This window comes from Cricetulus griseus, chromosome 5, assembly GCF_003668045.3.
Source record: "Cricetulus griseus strain 17A/GY chromosome 5, alternate assembly CriGri-PICRH-1.0, whole genome shotgun sequence".
NCBI lineage: Eukaryota > Metazoa > Chordata > Mammalia > Rodentia > Cricetidae > Cricetulus > Cricetulus griseus.
Window position 1 is genome coordinate 127,763,669 of NC_048598.1, and position 19,868 is coordinate 127,783,536.

The 19,868-nt window shown below is 42.6% G+C and overlaps 1 protein-coding gene across 1 annotated transcript; it reads left to right on the forward strand.

Annotated features, from left to right (window-relative positions):
• The first annotated feature begins 205 nt into the window (after window positions 1-205).
• Window positions 206-17,967, forward strand: Sgpp1 (sphingosine-1-phosphate phosphatase 1). Its single transcript, XM_027418264.2, has 3 exons — window positions 206-1,009; window positions 11,746-11,835; window positions 15,531-17,967. Exons 1-3 carry the CDS (start codon window positions 353-355, stop codon window positions 16,080-16,082), a joined length of 1,299 nt encoding a protein of 432 aa, XP_027274065.1. The 5' UTR covers window positions 206-352; the 3' UTR covers window positions 16,083-17,967.
• Window positions 17,968-19,868: the final 1,901 nt, after the last annotated feature.

Consider the following 19,868-nt stretch of genomic DNA (forward strand, 5'->3'; position numbering starts at 1 on the left):
AGCTCCGTTCATCAAGCCTCAGTTTATTCATGGCCAATAAAACCTGCGACTCCTGGGTCACCAGCCCTGCTTAGGATCGTGCTGTTTGCACAGCTGCGAGCGGCGAACACCGGCAGAAGACCGGGAGGCGTGGCTTCGGGGAGAGCTCCGGGCTGCGCGCGCGCGGGCCTCCGTGGCCGCGCGGAGCGGGGAGCGCGCCAGGGGAGGGGCGCGCGGGCTCAGGGCGCGCGCGGCGGCCCTGCGGCCTGTTGGCGCGGTCGCCGGCAGGCTCGAGCGAGTCGAGCTAGGGGCCGTGGCGGCTGTGACTGGCGGGGAGCGCGTGTCCGGATCAATTCCCTAGTGACCCGCGACCATGTCCCTGGGGCAGCGGCTGGCGCTGCTGGCTGTCCGTCTGCAGGAGCCGCAGCGGGTGGCGAGCTTCCAGCGTTTGTGTGGAGTGGAGGCGCCGCTCGGCAAACCCGCGGAGGGTGAGGATGCGGAGAGCGAGGTCCGCGAGGCGGCGGGGAACCCTCGGCGACGGGGACAGCAGCCGGGCGTGGAGCGCAGCCCCGGCCCCGCCAAGCCCGACTGCTGCGGCGCCCCCAACGGCGTACGCAACGGGCTGGCGTCCGAGCCGGGCCCGACCGGGCCCCGCCGCGCGGGCTCGCTGCGCCGCAACTCGCTGACGGGCGAGGAGGGCGAGCCGGTCAGGGTGAGCAACTGGCCGCTCTACTACCTGTTCTGCTTCGGCACCGAGCTGGGCAACGAGCTCTTCTACATCTTCTTCTTCCCTTTCTGGATCTGGAACCTCGACCCTTTTGTGGGCCGGAGGCTGGTGATCATCTGGGTGCTGGTCATGTACCTGGGCCAGTGCACCAAGGACATCATCCGCTGGCCGCGGCCGGCCTCGCCGCCCGTCGCCAAGCTGGAGATCTTCTACAACTCAGAGTACAGCATGCCCTCCACGCATGCCATGTCCGGCACCGCCATCCCCATCGCCATGGTCCTGCTCACCTATGGCCGCTGGCAGGTACGCTGCGCTCCTCGGCTCAGACGAGTTCCCAATGCTTTCTGCACTTGTTTTAATTTGGCTCTCCCAGTCCTAAACTCCTACCCAGGGGTTCGCACAGTACCCACAAGCAGGCCCTGTCATAGTTCTAGAAAACTAAGTGATGGAGGAAATCTAGGGACTTAACCGCTAAGCTGTATTAATACAGTTTAACATAGTTTCTTAGACACCCCCGCCTTCAGGAAACACTTTCCGTGTCGTTGTGCATTTTCTTCAGCTTGGACTGAGTTTTTAAACTTAGTTCGTCTGATAAGTAATGTGATGCTTTTTACTTAAAACGAAACACTTGGTAACCAAAACCAAGTCTCACTGAAAAACATGGTGTTTCCGATGTAAAGTCGTTAGCTTTCTTGCTAGACAGTGTTTTCAGAACAGTAGTGTAATTCCGACACAGGCACATTCCAGCAGTCAAGCATGAGCGTTAAAGAAAAGCGGAAAGGGAATGGAGCAGAGTCTCGGTGAGTTCATTTTTAAAGGATTGATTGCTGATTTCTTGAGAGGAACACTTCACTTCTCTCTCTCTGATCGGCAGAAGCAGTTGTTAATTGCTACACTGTTACTTTGGCGATAACTGTAACCATGCACAGTTTTGCAGTGGGAGGAGTTTGGTTGATTATAATCATGTGTGACAGCAGGAGCAACTTGACCATCAAGGGTTTGTTAATGGTTGTCATTTTTATTTTGCCGGCTTCCTTTGGCTTCCCCATTTTGAGCTCCCTAGGGTGTGCAAGTGATACTTGAGTTTAAAAGTCTAATTATCTTTCACATAGAAGCAAAATTTATTAGACCATTGGCCTTGCTTTATCTTAAATCGTATGGTTTGTTAGTCTTTTGGACCAGTCTCTAAGAATAAAGTACATAGTTTTGGAGAATCTGGGGAAATTCATTTCCTCTTTCAACCTTCCATTGCACAAAATTGGGAAATGCCAACTGTATTGTAAAACTCCATTATAGGTTTACTTAGCCCACATTGAGTTTCAGTATGGGTAAATCTTATCTGTGAATTCCCCGCCCCCCTCTCCTCTACTGTGCAGTGCATCTCTTTTATAGTAACAGAAAGCAGGCATGCACCCAGGAAGAATGACGGAATTAGGGAAGACTAACATAGAAAGTTCTTTCCTTTTTAACCCCTGGTGGTACTTAGTCACATTTAGATTGCAAAGCAGTGCTGCCTGTTTTGGGTGAAAAAAAGAATCTAAAAATTCCCATCTGATCTAAATATTCCAGAAATCGAGATTGTTAGTGTGTTTGACATGTTGTTTACTTCATGCCTGTATGCTACTGTTTGCCTTTAGTGGTCAGGGCGACTTTCTACTGCCTCCTCCCTGAGTAATCTTGCTGCTAATACTGCCGTCAAAGAAAGAGAGAGAGAGAAGGGGGGAGGGAGCACGAGGATGGTTGGGTTTTGCTCTTCATATTCAGGACACATGCTAACAGGAAGTCTGAAAATAGTACTGCTGAATTGTTTATGGGGTGTAGCTATCAATATTCTAACATTTCAACGCCATTTGAATAATCAGCCTAAGCTTATATTCTAGTGTGTGTGTGTTTGTTTTTAGGCAGGGTAGCCTTGTAGCCCTGGCTGGCCTGAAACTGAGTATGTAGATCAGGCTGGCCTCATGGAGATCTGTGTGCCCGTCTCTTTCTCCCCAGTGCAGAGATTTTACACAACTACTGTATTTAATTAAACATTTGTATATCATACAGGCTTTGGAATTGCAGGGTGATAGAAATCTAGTCTCAAACAGAGCTCTAGGCAACCACTGTTTGTAGAGATTTTACTATTGTGAGCATTTCATACCAGTGGAAACGTGCCTAGGTAGCCTGTTGTGACTGGCTTTTTTTCACTTAGCATTTTTAAGATTCTTTTAACAGTTTCATATGTGAGTATACAGTTTTTACAATTCACCTCCCCAGCAGCTTTCTTAAAGTTCATAATGTCTACAGGACTTCTTTTTTATCGGCGAATAGTGTTTCATTAAATGTATGTATGTGTCTACATATTCTTCCATCAATTGGAGGCCATTCAGATTTGTTTGTTCACTGATTGACTGACTGATTGATTGTGTAGCCTGGTTGGCCTGGAATTCAGTATAGAGGAGGACACTCCTAAACCTATAATCTTCTTATGAAAGCCTCCCAAGTGCTGTGATTACAGGCAGGCATGTGTCACTATGCTTGGGTGTGTTTATTTTTATTTTATTTTTTAAGTGATTTGTGTGTGTGTGTGTGTGTGTGTGTGTGTGTGTGTGTGTGTGTGTGTGTGTGTGTATGTATGCAGGTGCCCATGGTGGTCAGAAAGGAGCATCAGATCCCCTGGAGTTGGAGTTATAGGCATCTGTGAACCATGTAATAAAGATGCTGGGATCCAAACTCTGATCCTCTGATAGAGCAGCAATAAGTGCTCTTAACTGCTTAGCCATCTCTCCAGTGCCATTTTTGGTCGTTTTGAGGAATGCTGCTTCTAATAATTTTATACAAGTTTTTGCAATGTATACTTTCTTTCCTTCTTTCTTTCTTTTTTGTTTTGTTTGTTTTGAGACAGGGTTTCTCTGTGTAGCTTTGTAGACCTGGCTGCCCTCGAACTCACAGAGATCCTCCTGCCTCTGCCTCCCAAATGCTGGGATTAAAGGTGTGCGCCACCAATGCCCAGCCTACTATTATTGTTTTAAGACAGGGTCTTGCAGTCTATCCCTGGCTGACCTGGAACTCATGGCCCTACTATCTTAACCTGTTGGGTAAAGGCACTCACTGACAAATCTGATGGCCTCAATTTGTTCCCAGGGTCAAATGGTAGAAGGGGAGAACCTATGACAGGAAGTTGGCCTCTAACCTCCATATATACTTTTGATACTACCTCCCCCCCATAGATAAACATAATAAAAATGTTACAAACTGAAATCATCATCATTGTTATTATTGTACTAGGAACTGGGCTATTTAATTTACCTTTCCTTGGTTTTATTTGAGAGATGAACCTGGTATAATTTCTTCAATATAGATAATTAACTGCCCTAGTATTGATTTTGAATAGTTTATCTTTTTTCTTCGTTTATTTGTAATGTCACATCCATTGCTAATCAAGCTCCTTGATGTGTGTGGTTTTGATTCTGGGTTCCTGTCCTATATCACTGGAGCATTTGTCTGCTTCTTTGTCAGTCCCATTATCTTACTTCCTTTCATTGTTTAGACCAAATCTTGATACCTAGTCAAGCAAAGTATCTTATCTGTCTACCTTTAGGTTTGTTGTGACTAATTTGAATCTTTGTTTTCCATTCTTTTTGTTTGTTTCATGGTACCGAGTATTGAGACCAGGGCTTTTGGCTGGGTCTGTTTAGTGTTGCATATATATGTATGTGGTTTTTTTAGTTTTTGGTTTTTTTAGTTTTTTTGTTTTTGTTTTTGTTTTTGTTTTTGGAGACAGGGTTTCCCTGGGTAGCTTTGGAGCCTATCCTGAAACTCAATCTGTAGACCATGCTGGCCTCAAACTCACAGAGATCCACCTGCCTCTGCCTCCCTAGTGCTGAGACTAAAGGCGTGCGCCACCAACGCCCAGCTTCTCAGGATATATTTTAAAGTCAACTCTTGAATTGCCACAAAAAACTTTGAACTTTATTGAAGTTGCAGTGAAGTTGAAGAGTATAGAGAGCTTTATCTATACTCTTCTAAGCTGTGAATAAGATAGATATACTCATTTGGTTTTTTTAATAATTTGTACAAAGATTCTCACGTGTTCATTATAGGAAATCATCTCAACTGAGAGTAATGATAAGTGTATTTCTTTCATTACAATTGTATATATTCTCCTTTTGAAGAAAGAGCTTTAATCAAGATAATGCTTGATTCATCAAATACTTTTCAATTTGTCATAATTTCTATGCAGTATGGCAGGTTCTGCACGCATGAATGGGAAAAAACAAGCATGGTTGTTATATATACCAAGTGCAGTAGATTGATATTTTGGGAACAGTCTTCTGTCTCTAGCCTAGGGACAGTTCTAGACCACTGGGGACAGGGAAAACAGCTCTCAGAGAAGGTTGTTTGCCAGCCCAAGGGAGAGATGGTAGTAATCTGTCTTGTTATTAGTTCTCCCTAGCAAACAGTGGCCTGCTGCCTGACTTTGTTCTGTTTTATTTTGGTTTTGAGTGGTGTTGGAAATTGAACCCAGGGCCTCAAGTGCTAAGTATGAACTTTGTGCTGTACCCCAGTTCTGCTGTCTGTTTTTTGTTTTTTTCTTAATGACCTGTGAAGTATGAATGGATTTTTGCATGTTTGAAGAATTAAGAAAGAGCCAAAATGATATTTTATGGCATAAAAATTGTGTGAATCTCAAAATTTTCTTGTCTATAGCTAAAACTTATAGGAACTGATCACATTCATATTTTTCCCCTATTTGTGGCTGCTTCTTGTTATAAAAATTCAACAGTTGTAACAAATTGTACAGTGTGGTCTATGAAACATAAATGGTAGACTTTGGCCACCAGGTTGTCTCCAATCTGATAGATTTACTTTTGAGATAAGGTCTCACTCTATGTCACAAGCTGGCCTTGTAACTCCCAGAGATCTGCTGCCTCTGCCTTTGCTGGGATTAATATATACCACTCCCAGTGGTATATATTTGGAAAGTATAATTTGTGGAAAGGAAAAAAACCCACAACAACAAAAAACAACAACAGAAAGAAGCATCTTGTATTTTGAAGCCTGCTGCAGGGTCACCAAGGAGCTGCTGGTGCCTTTGATGTCTTTTAAACAGCCACCTGTAGTGATCAAAGAGGCAGGTGTCTCATGAAAGACAGGGCACACAATGAGAAGAAGGCATGGTCCAGAAAAGTACCTTTTTTTAAAATAATTTATTTATTTCATGTGCATTGGTGTATTTATTTATTTATTTATTTATTTATTTATTTATTATGTGTACAGTCTTCTGCCTGCATGCAGAAGGCACCAGATCTCATTCAGGGTGGTTGTGAGCCACCATGTGGTTGCTGGGAATTGAACTCAGGACCTCTGGAAGAACAGTCAGTGCTCTTAACCTCTGAGCCATCTCTCCAGCCCCAGAAAAGTACCTTTTAAGATACCAATATTTAAGGACTCCATAAAGTATGTGTCAAAGCTGGGTGCAGGGCCTGGAAAAAATGGCCCCACAGTCAAGATCTCATACTGCTCTTGCAGAGGACCCAACATTTCCCTGCTCCTGGAATGAGTAGTTCGCAACTACCTGTATGTAACTCCAGCTCAGGGGCATCTGGCACCCTCTTCTGGTTCCCAAGAGTACCTGTACCCAGTGCATATACTTTTCAGGCAGGCATACCTATAATTAAAAAATAAATCTTAAAAAATTACCCTGCAGGGCATGATGTGTAAGCAATAATCTCAACACTGGGAAAACAGGCAGGCAGATCCCTGGAACTCCCTGGCCAGCCTGTAGCCCCCTTAGGGAGTGACAGGCCAGTGAGAACTGTATGTCAACAAAACATAGATGGCTCTCCTGAAAAACAACATCCAAGGTTGTCCTCTAGGCCTCAACATGCAGGTATACATGCACATTTATATGAGAGAGAGGAGAGAGAGAGAACATAATTTAAAGAGCAGATAAAGAAAAGAAGATAAAGAAGAATCTAAGTAACCCTCCGAGAGATAAGAAGATGTCTTAGGGAGTGCACAGATGGTTCAGTGTTTAAGAGCACTTGCTATATGATCATGAAGATCAGTTTGGATCCTAGCACTCCTAACAGGCTGGGCATCCTGAGCGCACCTGTAACCCCATACTCCTGGTAGGAGCAGAGACAGGATCACCAAGTCTTGCTGGTTTTCACCTGAGGTGAGAAAAACATGAGCCCCAGGTTCTGCTTCACAGAATAGGCAGAAAGTAATAGAGGATTATGACACCGTCTTCTGGTCTCCATAGGCACAAATAGGCACTTGTCTCTACACAGGTTAAATTCTGTCTCTCACATATAAAATAAGTAAAGTTGGGCAGTGGTGGCGCACGCCTTTAATCCCAGCACTCAGGAGGCAGAGGCAGCCAGATCTCTGAGTTTGAGGCCAGCCTGGTCTACAGATCAAGTTCTAGGACTAGCTCCAAAGCTACACAGAAAAACCCTAATATATATACATATATATATATATATATATGTATGTATACAAAAACAAAAACAAAACCAAGTAAAGTCTCTTTAGAAATATCTAAGGTGAGGTAGGCATGGTGGTACACTTCTTTAATCCTGTCATGCAGAAGGCAGAAGCAGGCTGATCTCAGTGAATTTGAGGCCAGCCTAGGCCATATACCTGGTTCCAGGCCAATCAAGGCTGCATTAGGGAGTCCCTTTCTCAAAACACGCAGAAAAGTATGTGAGATGTGTGTAACTAGGTGTGTGCATGCATGTATATGCAGGGCTCTCATAACAAATGCATCTCGATTAGGTTGGGCACAAAGAGGAAGTTGATTTGTGGGATATCTGGGGCATTTTGTAGAAACCAAGATCCAGGAAGTGCTACTGGGACACTGGAGGGGTTGGGCCCGGGCTGTGGAACAAGACTCTGCCTCAGAGTCCACTCTATACCTTCCCTCCTTCTCTTCTGTGCCCTTCTGTGCCTGGGCTTGCACGTGTCTGCCTCATCCAGCTCTATATTACCTACAAGTTCTATCAGACAGCAGAGACTGTCTTCAGCCACTTGCTCTGCCTGGGCAGGGCCAAGCATCCACATTCGACTCAAATATTGATGGTGTGTGTGAGCATGCCTCTAGGGCCACACCGTGGGTGTGCGCTGCACAGTTAGACGAGATGGTACCATAAACAGAATATGCCACAGACAAAGCCAGAAGTGAAAGTAAGAGAGTCAGTGTGTTCTGAAGGAGCTGTAAGCAATTGGTAAATTCAGCACAGGCCCTATAACTCACAGGCTTGCAGAGGCTAAGAAAAGATGGCTGATTGCTGACCTGTCTGTTTCCTTATGATTTGGAAACGGTTGGAACCATAATTGTATAGCAAGTTCATTATCCTGTATTTAATATAATTAAGGCCACATTATATGTTGTGTTCTGTGTGTGTGTGTGTGTGTGTGTGTGTGTGTGTGTGTGTGTGTGTGTGTGTTTATGGTTTTCCAAGAAACAGTTTCTCTGTGTAACAGCCCTAGCTGTTCTGGAATTTGCTCTGTAGACCAGGCAGGCCTTGTACTCACAGAGATCCGCCTGCCTCTGCCTCCTGAGTGCTGGGATCAAAGGCGTGCACCAGCAATGCTGCCTGGCAAGTGCTTGTTGTTTTTAATATTAAGTGTGATACTTGGTTTCATATGTCATTTTTGCTACACCACGGTGTACAGATTTTTGACCAGTGATCTAGATGCTTTTGTAAAGGTGTTTTGTAGGTAAAGTTAATGTTTTTATTTCCAGCAAACTTTCACTAAAGCAGGTTACATTATTAATAGTGGTAGTAGTAGTATATTTTTTGTCAAGGCTCACTTTGTAGCCCAGGCTAACCTCAAATTTACAAGAGACCTACCTGCCTCTGCTTTTTCAGAGCTAGAGTTAAAGGTAGGTACCACCCCAGCTTCAAGTTACATTTTATAATGAGGCTGCCAAATGACTGACTTTTTTTTTTCTTGGTGGTTTTCTTTTTATGACAGGGTTTCTCTATGTAAACAGTCCTGGCTGTCCTGGAACTCACTCTGTAGACCAGGCTAGCCTCAAACTCACAGAGATCTGCCTGTCTCTGTCTCCCAGATGCTGGGATTAAAGGTATATACCACCACTGCCTGGTTTTGATTTTTAAGTTTGTTGTTGTTACTATTATTATTATTTTGGGTTTTTGTTGTTGTTGTTTTTTTCTAGACAGAGTCTTTCTACATAACTTTGGCTGTCCTGGAACTCACTCTGTAGGCCAAGCTGGCCTTGAACTCATAGAGGTCCAATTGCCTTTGTCTCCAAAGTGCAGGGATTAAAGACATATGCCACTACGCCTAGCTAAAAAATTGTTTAAGCATTTATTTATTGTATGTGTGTGTGACTTGTGTGCTAATATGTATCTGTGTATCTGTGGGAGTCAGTTCTCTCCATCTGTGGGTTCCAGGTATTGAACTTGGGAAGTTAGACTTTTCCTAGGAGAGAGAATTTTGTCACCAAACTCCTTCAAATTTGAGCCATATCTCACTTCTTCTTTGGACCCCCATCTCATGGGTTTGGGACTTGTGAGCCTCCACAATGGCTTGAGCTAGCTCCTCAATGTAAATCTCTATATATATGATGTACAGATATGCTCCATAGATTATTTCTCTGGAGCACCATGGCTGGAGCAAATCATAAAACTGTTTAATTCCTACACAGAGCTGTAGAATGAACCAGGCCTCACATATGCTAGGCAAGCACTCTACCACTGAGATAACTGTGGCTCTTTTTTTTTTTTTTAATTTTATTTTTATTTTAAGACCTTTTCCTGCTAATTTACTTACTCTGTAGACCAGACTTACTTTGACTATGCAGTCCTCCTGCACCGGCTTCCCAAGCAAAATGTTCTTATATTCCTAAAAGGTGGTTTTTACACTGTAGGCCTATTACTGTCCTAAATATTAGTTACCTCCATTTAGATAGGAGGAGCCTGAGATGGAAGGATATTATGTGGCCACCCCAGGGTCCCAGTGCTGAAGACACAGACATAGTCAGCCTAGCTTACAGCCCTGTCTATCTATCAGGTGGACCTATCTTTTCTGGGTTAACTCGAACCTGGGCAGGTAAGGACATGTGCACCTGGGAAGAGGCAAATTCAGAAGCCTTCTGCCACGTGTTCTGGAAAGCCGAGAAGCCTGTCTCAGGAAAAAAAGAAAATGCAGCCTTTATGTAGAAGGAAGAGACTGTCCCAGGCTGTGCAGTACTGATGGTGTCTTTCCGAGCTAGGGTTCTCTGAGACACCCTGTGGCTTTGCTGCAGCTCTGTTTTCTCTTCCAGTACAATTTAGGTTGGTCTTTGTGGTTCACATTTGAGACTTCCAATACATGCGTTTTTGTAAATGGCAGGTAGTAGGTCTACGTCTATTACTGGGGAGTGCTGTAGACACTGTTCCTACATAGAGACAAAGATAATGAGTCCCTCTGTGTCTACCAAGTCTGCAGCATTGTGTGATGTAAATCATCTTGTGACAGTTTTGATTTATGACTCCTCACCCACTAGTGTAGACCCCTAGGTTGTCCATTCATTGTGTATATTGTGCATGGCCTCTCACACATCGACATGCTATCCTTTCCACACAGACCACGACTCCCATTTCATTAGCAGGGTACAAGAACAAGAGAAATCGGTCCTTATTGTGCCACCATTGCCCTGTTGTGTGATAGGCTGGGTACTTAACTAAAATTCACAACTGGTATTTTTTTTTTTCTGCTGTTTGTCTTTGTCCCATACTGTGATTATTCTGAACAATTAAATTGTATTTAAGGGGTTGGAGTGCAATCCATTGATAGAGCATTCCGTGGCCCTCAGCCATTGGTTCAATCCCTGGTGTCTCAAAAAAAAAAAAAAAAGAAAGAAAGAATTTTTTTAGAGACAGCTTTTGAAATTGCTTTAATTGCAAGTCATTTCATTGGCTCTTTTTGCTCCCTCCCATGGAGGCGCCACAGTGTACCAGACAGTTCTGATCCTGTGTGATAAGCAGTCAGGAAAGCGTATCAGGCTGAATAAAACCACTTTGTAGAATAACTGAAGGAAATGTTGACTTGGGTTTCCTTGTTATCAAGGCCGTGCAATGAAAAAGTTAACAGTGCCGTGAGATTAAAAGTACCTAAACCAGGCTGGTGGCTCATGCCTGTAATTCCAGTGCTCGGTATCTGTTCGTACATAGTGAGTTTGAGACCATTTTGGGCTGAATGGAACCCTGTCTCAAGAAAGCAAAACCAACCAACAAATGCCTCTGGGAGAGCCAGTGTGGTGGCGCATGTCCTGGCACAGGCAGGGTCCCTGGGTTCCATCCATCCCGTACCGTAAGAAACATCCTATAATTTGTTGGGCATACATTTTTATGCACTTGAAAATAATGTAAAGCACTTAATAATTTGTCCTTTTGTTGTCTCCCCCACTCTCCCATACTTCACCCTTTTAATAGACAGGCTCTCACTACATAGGCAGGTTGGCCTCAAACTCCTGCCTCCCTAGTACTAAAATTGAAGGCGTGTGTCACCAGGCTGGGTTCCCACCAAATTCTTCTCAATGGGCTTGCCATTGGAAATCTAATGGAAAGCCCAGGAGAAAACAAATTACAAAGTGTTCCTTTCCAACAGGAAGGGAAAACATTGAGCTGCAGACTGCAAATGGCAGCTACTCCTGGGTGGGAGAGAGTGAGAGTGCCAGTCTTCCTCCCAGGAAGTCAGAGTGCTCATGTAGACCGAATTTGGGTGGTGTTCTAGAGCTCCTTCGCCTTGATTGCAGTGTCTCCCACTGTCCTGGAGCATGGGCAGCAACCAGGTCTGGACAATCAACCAGAAAAAGCACTTCCCACAAAGATGGATGGAGCAACAGGAGCAGTCATTGACTAAGTCATCCCTGCAAAAGCATTAAGGTCTGCTGTGTCCCAGCCTAGTTAGGCACTGGGAAGATAAAGAGAAGTAGAAAGCCTACAGTTCTTGGTAGGGTTTTAAAGCATGGTGATGTTTTATTATTATTATTTGCTTGCTTGTATCTGTCTAACTTTGTTTACTTTTCTCTCCTTTAGTACCCTCTTATATATGGGCTGATTCTCATTCCCTGCTGGAGTTCTCTTGTTTGCCTAAGTAGAGTCTACATGGGAATGCACTCCATCCTGGTAAGAAAAAGCGGGTGTCTATCCTTAATACCTCTTTTTTTCTGACACTGGCAGAAAACTTTGCAAACTTAAGTCAGATGATTATATGATCTGCTGTCTCACAGACAAAGCAAAAGTAGCTTGGCACCAGAACCTGCACCAGTTGCTGACCACTTGATTTTTATTCTGAAACAGGTGGAGACTGTCTTTTCCCTACTGGCTGGAGCACAATCTCAGTCTTTCTGGATGGGCTAGTCTTAAAATGGGTTCAAAGAAAATGAAGGAAATAGGTGAAGGGCTCAGCCCTCCAGGCCATCAAGTTCCAGGGATGGGGGAAGGGCTTCCTGTAGACAAGAATTTTACTGGGTATAGGAGATTAAGAGTTTTACATGAATTTTTTACAAAGAGAGGGAAATTAAGGGAACATTGGCTCTTAATGAGCAAGCTACTTTAGATAGGCAGGAAAAAAACATTTCTCACAAAATCCAAATGAGAAAAATACAGGTTGTAAGTGTTCCCCATTTTGCAAATGTATCGGCCTTGTATTTCACTTTTCCCTTCAATGCTGAGAGTGTTTCCGAAGCTTGAGGAATGTGTAACCTTTGGTGGGACGCCTCCCCACTCTCTTGCCTGCTCTGCTGTCTCATGTTCTGCACTCTCTGCAGATGTTTCTCGAAACCTTTCTTATCTTTTCGTTCTCTTCCAAAGGAGTGGTCAGGCGCCTCTTCCCATTCACTGAAACTGGGAGTGGCTCTGCCTGTCTGTCACCCCACAGTGGACTGTAAATCCTTTAGATCTTACCTGTGTGTTTTGTCTCTCCACCCTCAGCATTACAGGAGACATTCTAGGATTTCTTGCCTATTAACTTGTAAATGGAGGATCAAAAAAAGATGGCAAAAGTAAAATAATTTATGAAATCCTGAATTTTCTGGTGGGTTATACTGATTTGTTGTTGTTGTTGTTGTTCTTTTAATTTTTAGGATTTTTTTTTTTTTTTTTTTTAGGGCCCTACTTAGTGCTGTGAACCTGGGAAAACAGGGCCTAAAAATGGGGCAGACTGGGGGCAGGGACACAATGGCTCAGGCCTTTAATCCCCAGCATTGAGGAGGCGGAGGCAGGTGGATCACAGAGTTCGAGGCCAGCCTGGTCTACAAAGCCAGGACTGTTACACAGAGAAACCCTATCTAGAAAAACAAATAAAAAGAGAGAGAGAATGAAGTGTCATGTAATAGACAATTTCATTCAGAGAGCATCAGAGGGTTAGGAAAGGTCACCCAAGTAAATTTTCATGAGTTCAAGCTGTGGATAATCTCAAGGACAAACTGCATGTGGCCAAACATGTTTCTCCATAGGGACATATCAATGACAATAGCTGATGTAAACTCATTCCAATGTGCTACACCTGGGAGGAGCACGAAAACACATTCCAAGGACTATTCGGTGTTTTGAAGAAACTGAGGTCACAAGACTCTTGTTTTCTTACAAGCACTTAGGATTCTCATGTGACTTCATGTTGGCCTGTGTTGACATGCTCTACTTGTAGAAACATCTCACTAGCTTATTTCACAGCTGTAGAAATACTGCTGTCCTCGCCACTCTACCTATTTTATAATCAGACTTTTTTTTTTATTTTTATTTTTTTTGAGACAGTGTTTCTCTGTGCAGCCCTGGCTGCACACACCTGCCTCTGCCTTCTAGCAACAGGACTGAAGGTGTGAACCACCATCACCTGGCCAAGGAAAATGTATTTTTATCTCTAAATGTATTATCATTCCAAGAGGAATAAGAATTTTATTACTGAATATATGATCTCAAAAATACTGTCCTTTAAAAAAATGAAAATATATGGGCTGGAGAGATGGCTCAGTGGTTAAGAGCACTGACTGCTCTTCCAGAGGTCCTGAGTTCAATTCCCAGCAACCACATGATGGCTCACAGCCATCCATTATGAGATCTGGTGCCCTCTTCTGGTGTGCAGATATACATGGAAGCAGAATATTGTATACATAATAAATAAATAAAATCTTAAAAAAAAAAAGAAGTCTGTTCTCTGCCACAAAATTATTTTAAAAAAAGACCTTTAAAAAAAAATGAAAATATAGCCATGCATACATCTTTAATCCTAGAACACTCAAGAGGTAGAGACAGGAAGATCTCTGTGAGTTTAGGGCCATCCTGGGTCTGCATCATGAGTTCAAGGCTAACCAGGGCCATATTGAGGAGTCCCTATCTCAAAAAAACAAAAACAAAAGTTTAGTGATTGATCAAATATTTCTTCTGAGTTCAGTTTACTCTTTATATACTAGACTATATCCATTCTTGAATCATCTGGAGTAAAAACAATATTGCCATAAGCTTTTTTTGTTTGGTTTGTTTTTTGGTGTTTGGAGGTTTTTTTGTTGTTGTTGTTTGGTTGTGAGCCTAGCCTTTAACGGCTGAGCCATCTCTACAGCCCACCGTCAGTTTTTTTATTTTGTTTTGTTTGGTTTGGTTTGGTTTGGTTTTTCGAGACAGGGTTTTTCTGTGTAGCTTTGGAGCCTATCCTGGCACTCCCTTTGGAGACCAGGCTAGCCTCGAACTCACAGAGATCTGCCTGCCTCTGCCTCCCAAGTGTTGGGATTAAAGGCTTACACCACCAACGCCCGGCCCAGTTTTTTTTTTTTTTTTTTTTTTTAATTATGTCTATGTGGGGAGGGTGTATGTGTGCACATGACTGCAGGAGCATTCGGAGACCATAGACATTAGATCTGGAGCTGGAGTTGCAGGCAGTTATGAGCCACCCTACATGGGCTAGAAACTGAACCTGGGTCCTCTGCAAGAACAGTACATTCTCTTAACCATGGAGCCATCTCCATTTTTCCATTCATGAATAGACAGGCCTGATCCTTTATGTATTTGATTTTACTTTATTTTGTTTTTGTTTGTTTCAGTACCAAGGATTAAACCTAGGGACCTCACATGTAGGCAGGCTAGCCAAGACTTTTTTTTTTTTTTTTTTTTTTGAGACAGCACTCAGACAGGTTGCCCAGGCTGACCTTGAATTCTTCTGTATCCACAGCTGGCCTTGAACAGTCATTCCTTCTGCCTTAGTTTACCTAGTCCACCCAAGCAGTTGGAATTGTTTTCCTGTACTACCATGCCAGGCAACCCTAATTTGTTTAATTGCTCAATGATCAGTTTGCTCCCAAAGAATATGTAATTTGTCTTATTAAAAATAGCTACAGGGAGTCAGGCAGTGGAGGCTCACACCTTGAATCCCAGCACCCCAGAAGCAGAGGTAGGCGGATCCCTGTGAGTTTGAGGCCAACCTGGTCTAGAGTGAGTTCCAGAACAGCTACAGCTACAGCTACACAGAGAAACCCTGTCTCAAACAAACAAACAAATAAAAAGAATCCTTTTTATCATAAACAATTTTTAGTGAAATATTTTTTTAAACATTTTATTCTGTTTTGATTTTTAGACAGGGTTTCGTGTAACCCTTGAACTTGTGATCTCCTACCTCTACTTCCCAAGTGCTGGGATTATGGCTAGGCCCTACCATGCCTGATTTTTGCAGTGCTGGGGATCAAGCCTAGGCTTCATGCATGCCAGGCAAACCCTCTACACACTGGACTACATCCCAGCCCAAGTTCCAGTACGATTGATTCTGTCGTCTGTTTGTAAGGTGTTTAACACCCAAAATAGCATTATACTAACTGTACTTTTATCTTTTCTAGGATGTTATTGCTGGGTTCCTATATACTATTTTAATCTTACTTATCTTCTACCCACTTGTGGACCTGATTGACAACTTCAACCAAACTTACAAATATGCTCCGTTCATCATCATCGGTCTCCACTTAGCTTTGGGCATCTTTTCTTTCACTCTTGACACCTGGAGCACATCCCGAGGAGACACGGCTGAGATTCTGGGAAGTGGTGCTGGAATTGCCTGTGGTTCTCATGCTACTTACAACCTAGGTCTATTATTAGACCCTTCTCCACACACATTACCCTTAGCCAGCCCCCCCCTCACTGTAACTCTGTTTGGAAAAGCCATATTACGGGTCGCCATAGGAATGCTATTTGTACTGATCGTGAGAGATATAATGAAGAAGATCACCATTCCTTTAGCCTGTAAACTCTTCAGTATTCCGTGTGATGACATGCGGCAAGCCAGGCAGCACATGGAAGTGGAGCTGCCGTATCGCTACATTACCTACGGGATGGTTGGTTTCTCCATCACATTTTTGGTTCCCTACGTATTTTCCTTTATTGGTATCTCTTGATGGAGAAATAGTGTTTATTATAAGAAAGGAGGCTACCAGTTGTATCCAAAACCATTCTCCAGGTAAAACACTCGGATCAGAGGCTTTTGCAAGAATTTAGCTTAAATAAGTAAATTCTGCAGTCCGTGCATTTGATCATTGCACATCCAGATGTTTTAGGTGGGCTGAGCTCCTTCAGTACCGAGAAGTGGTGTGCCCATTTAGAATGTTCACAAAATGTTTGGAGAGTTCCGTGTTGTTACAAATTGTAGTCATATATAATATATATTAAGGTATACAGTGTGCAAATGTGTATCTAGTATATATTATATATCTAAATCATTTGCCTAAGAACTGTGGGGTGCATTGGAAGATCAATAACAATATGCAGTTGTGCCGGCATTTTTGGAACTAATGCAGGCATGTTGTTATTAACAAATGGGTTTAACGTTTATTTCCTACGGGAGCCATTTCCTAGTTGAATTGATAAATGCCAGAAAGATTCCATATGCTACCACATACTGATTTACTGCCTTTTTACACTGCCATCCCCTTTCATGTTATCCACGATGTTGAACATGGGAGGCATCTTTAATGGACCAAGTTTTCGGGAAAGTTTGCTTTTTTGAACCTCTTTCTTTCTTTCTTTCTTTCTTTCTTTCTTTCTTTCTTTCTTTCTTCTTTATAAGTTCTGTATACTGTGTTGAATGTACTTTTTTCCCCTCAATTATTTTGGTCATCAGTTTAATAATTCAGGTACTGAATTTGATTGTTGCTAACTGTGCCTTTCTTTTGCTGGGTTAAGAGACACCATGTATACTGTGATGTAAAAGTAAGACTCTAATTCTACCTTAAGCTATATAATCAGGCAACTATTTTAGAAATATACATGTCAATCTAACAGAGATAGAAGCAGATGACCCATAACACTTTAAAAGTCTTTTTTAGGAAGAAATGTGGAATAGCTAAATTTTCTCACTAATTTATTGGAAAGCTAAATGGATAAGTATTTCCATTTTTGTAGGTATTTTTCTGCGTGTTGCAAGTGATAGGAACAATATATATCTTATGTACATCATCTTGATTGTTTATAATACAGGCAAACATTTCCAGTGAGTGGAAATGCAACTGAAGTTTATAGATGAGACAGTGTACACCCTTTCTATGTAAACAAGCCATTTTTTTCTAAATTATTTGAAAAGGATTGGATTTCCCACTGTTAATTTTCAACACCCACTCACTAGCAACCTAAGGTAGACTATAAAATCCAAGCGTGATGTATCAGTAGTTTAGGCTCTATTATTTTCCCAGCTTATTATTTTTACAGTGGGAGATTTAATGTATGAGTACTATTTTTTCTATCTGCCTTTATATTTTGAAGTGTGACTGTAATTAGGTTAACATTACATTTATTTATAGTGAGTTTTTCACAAAGAAGAGAACTAACTTTCCATATAAATGAACATCAGGTATGGAGCTAACGACTTCGGTGCAATATCTCTGGTAACTCAGAAGGAAATGTTTCTATTTTGGACAACAGAAGTATTTGAGCTCATATTTTTATAATCCTGATTGAAAACTTAGGGGCCTGGTAATTTTTACCCAAATGGAATCTGATCAACTTTAGCCAGTAAATTTGGGCCCTTTGGCTGCCAGGAAAAGAAAGCGGGTGCTTAGGAAGCCATCGGTACGCTGGAAGCTGGGAAGCTTTCCCAAAAGGTGTGCTTAATGAATTGAATAAAAGGAGGGTCCCAAGCTTTGGGTCTGTTACCCTAATAAATTTTTTTGTGTAGCTTATAAAGAATTTGAGAATATTCTATTTCTTTGTGTTTTATTATTTTTTGTTTGATGACAGTTCTATGCTAAATGTATTTTAAAATAAAAGCCAAATTCAAGATTGAAAGGACCTCTGTTTGTTTTCCTCTTGTGTGCATGTCTGTTTTTTGGGGGGTTGAGGGGAGGTGGTTTGAGACAGGGTTTCTCTGTCTAGCTTTGGAGGCTGTCCTGAAACTCACTCTGTAGACCAGGCTGGCCTACACTCACAGAGATCTGCCTGCCTCAGTGTTGTGGGTTAAAGCTGAGATTCCTCTCTCTCTTAAATTAATAAAAAGAAACCTGTGCTTCTGCATCAGGACAGATGATTGTGCCTTGTCTTAGGGGTTTCCCTTCAACCTACCAGGGGTGCCCGTCATGGAATCACCATTCCATCATGCGTGTTCTGTCTTAGGAATTCCCTGAAGGCAAGGAAAACCGTACCGTCTTTGGCTGGAACCAGTCTCTAAAACAAATAAGGTTAGTGGGGGATGGGCCATAGTCCCGCTCCAAGCATTCTGAATCAGCAAGGAACCTCCAGGAGAATAGCATCTTAGCTCTCGTGGCTGTAAACCTTCTCCTTCGGATTAAGACATTTAAAGGTTAAAAATGGCCTTTTTAAAATCTCTGTGGCAATGCCTCTGATACGGACCTTATTAAAGTTTGCTCCCTAAAACATACTTCTATCCTAAGGCTTGTAAACTGCCCGTTACATTCCTGTAAGAATGAACTCTGACTTCTAGTTTCTAATAACATTTGCATAACATATAGCAATTTTCCCTTAAATTTATGATTCATTGTGTTTTTGAGGCAGAGACTCATGTATCCCAGGCTAGTCTTGAACTGCTCCTTAACTTCCCAAGGCTATGCCACCACACCTGACTGCTGTGCCTAATTAAGCTTGGTGAAACTCTACTACAATTCTTATGAGGAAACATGTCCTCCTTGTAAAGAACAGAGAGTAAAACTTCAAAGAATAAAAGATTTTCAAAAATGCTTGAGGAAGTAAATATTAATTTCGTAGTTTCAGGTGAACTAGTTCATCCTCATGGGCTCGCCCATGCCTCCTCCATACACAGAATTCTGCCTCCAACAGCAACAAGCTGAGAACAGCATCAAAGTGTCTGTCCTGTGACTGAGAGCCGACCATTCTATGCTGAGCTTCATAGTTCTGTGGCTTACAGCTCCCAGCAGGCTAAAGGATAACAGCTGTCTCCTTCACCAGTTCAGTCTTGGTGCATTTTGCACAGATGGTTAGAAATCCTATCCCTGGTTACAACAAGGGACAAACATGACAGAGAACCTGTTCTCTAAGGTGCCTCTTCAGCTTCCTTTATGAAATGATTTTAAGTTAGTTTTATAGCTTTGACATCTTATTTGTTTATTTTGAGACAGGGTCTCTTGGCCTTGGCTATCTTGGAACTCATTTATGTAGACCAGGTTGGCCTGAACTCAGAGATCACTCTGCCCCTGCCTCTGTTCTGTCTCTGCCTCCTAAGTGCTGCACCCCCATACCCAACTATTTGTCTTTTTTTTAAAAAACATGTATTCACGGTTTATCTGTGCACCTGTGGAGGCCAGAAGAAAGTGTGAGATCCCCTACTGGAGTTACAGGTGGTTGTGAGCTGCTCTGGGAGTGCAGGGAATTCCAGTCTTCTGCAAAAGCAGAAAAAGAGTTATCTTTCTAACCAAATTGTATTAATTACCTTTTAAAATTTAGTGTATCCCCTGAATGATTGTGATCGCCCTTGCCTGCAATCCTAGCAACCAGGAAGTGGAGGCAGGAGAATCAGGATCTTAAATTCTTGACTATGTAACAGGTGGGAAGGCCAGCCTGGGCTACATAAAACCCCATCTCAAAAAATAGGGTTTTGTACAAGGTCAGTGGGAGACCATTTGCCTAACACACATGAGGCCCTGGGGTCCAATCCCAATATTTTGAAAATGAACCAAAAATAAATCACGTTATCTTTCCTCTGACAACATCTCCATGGG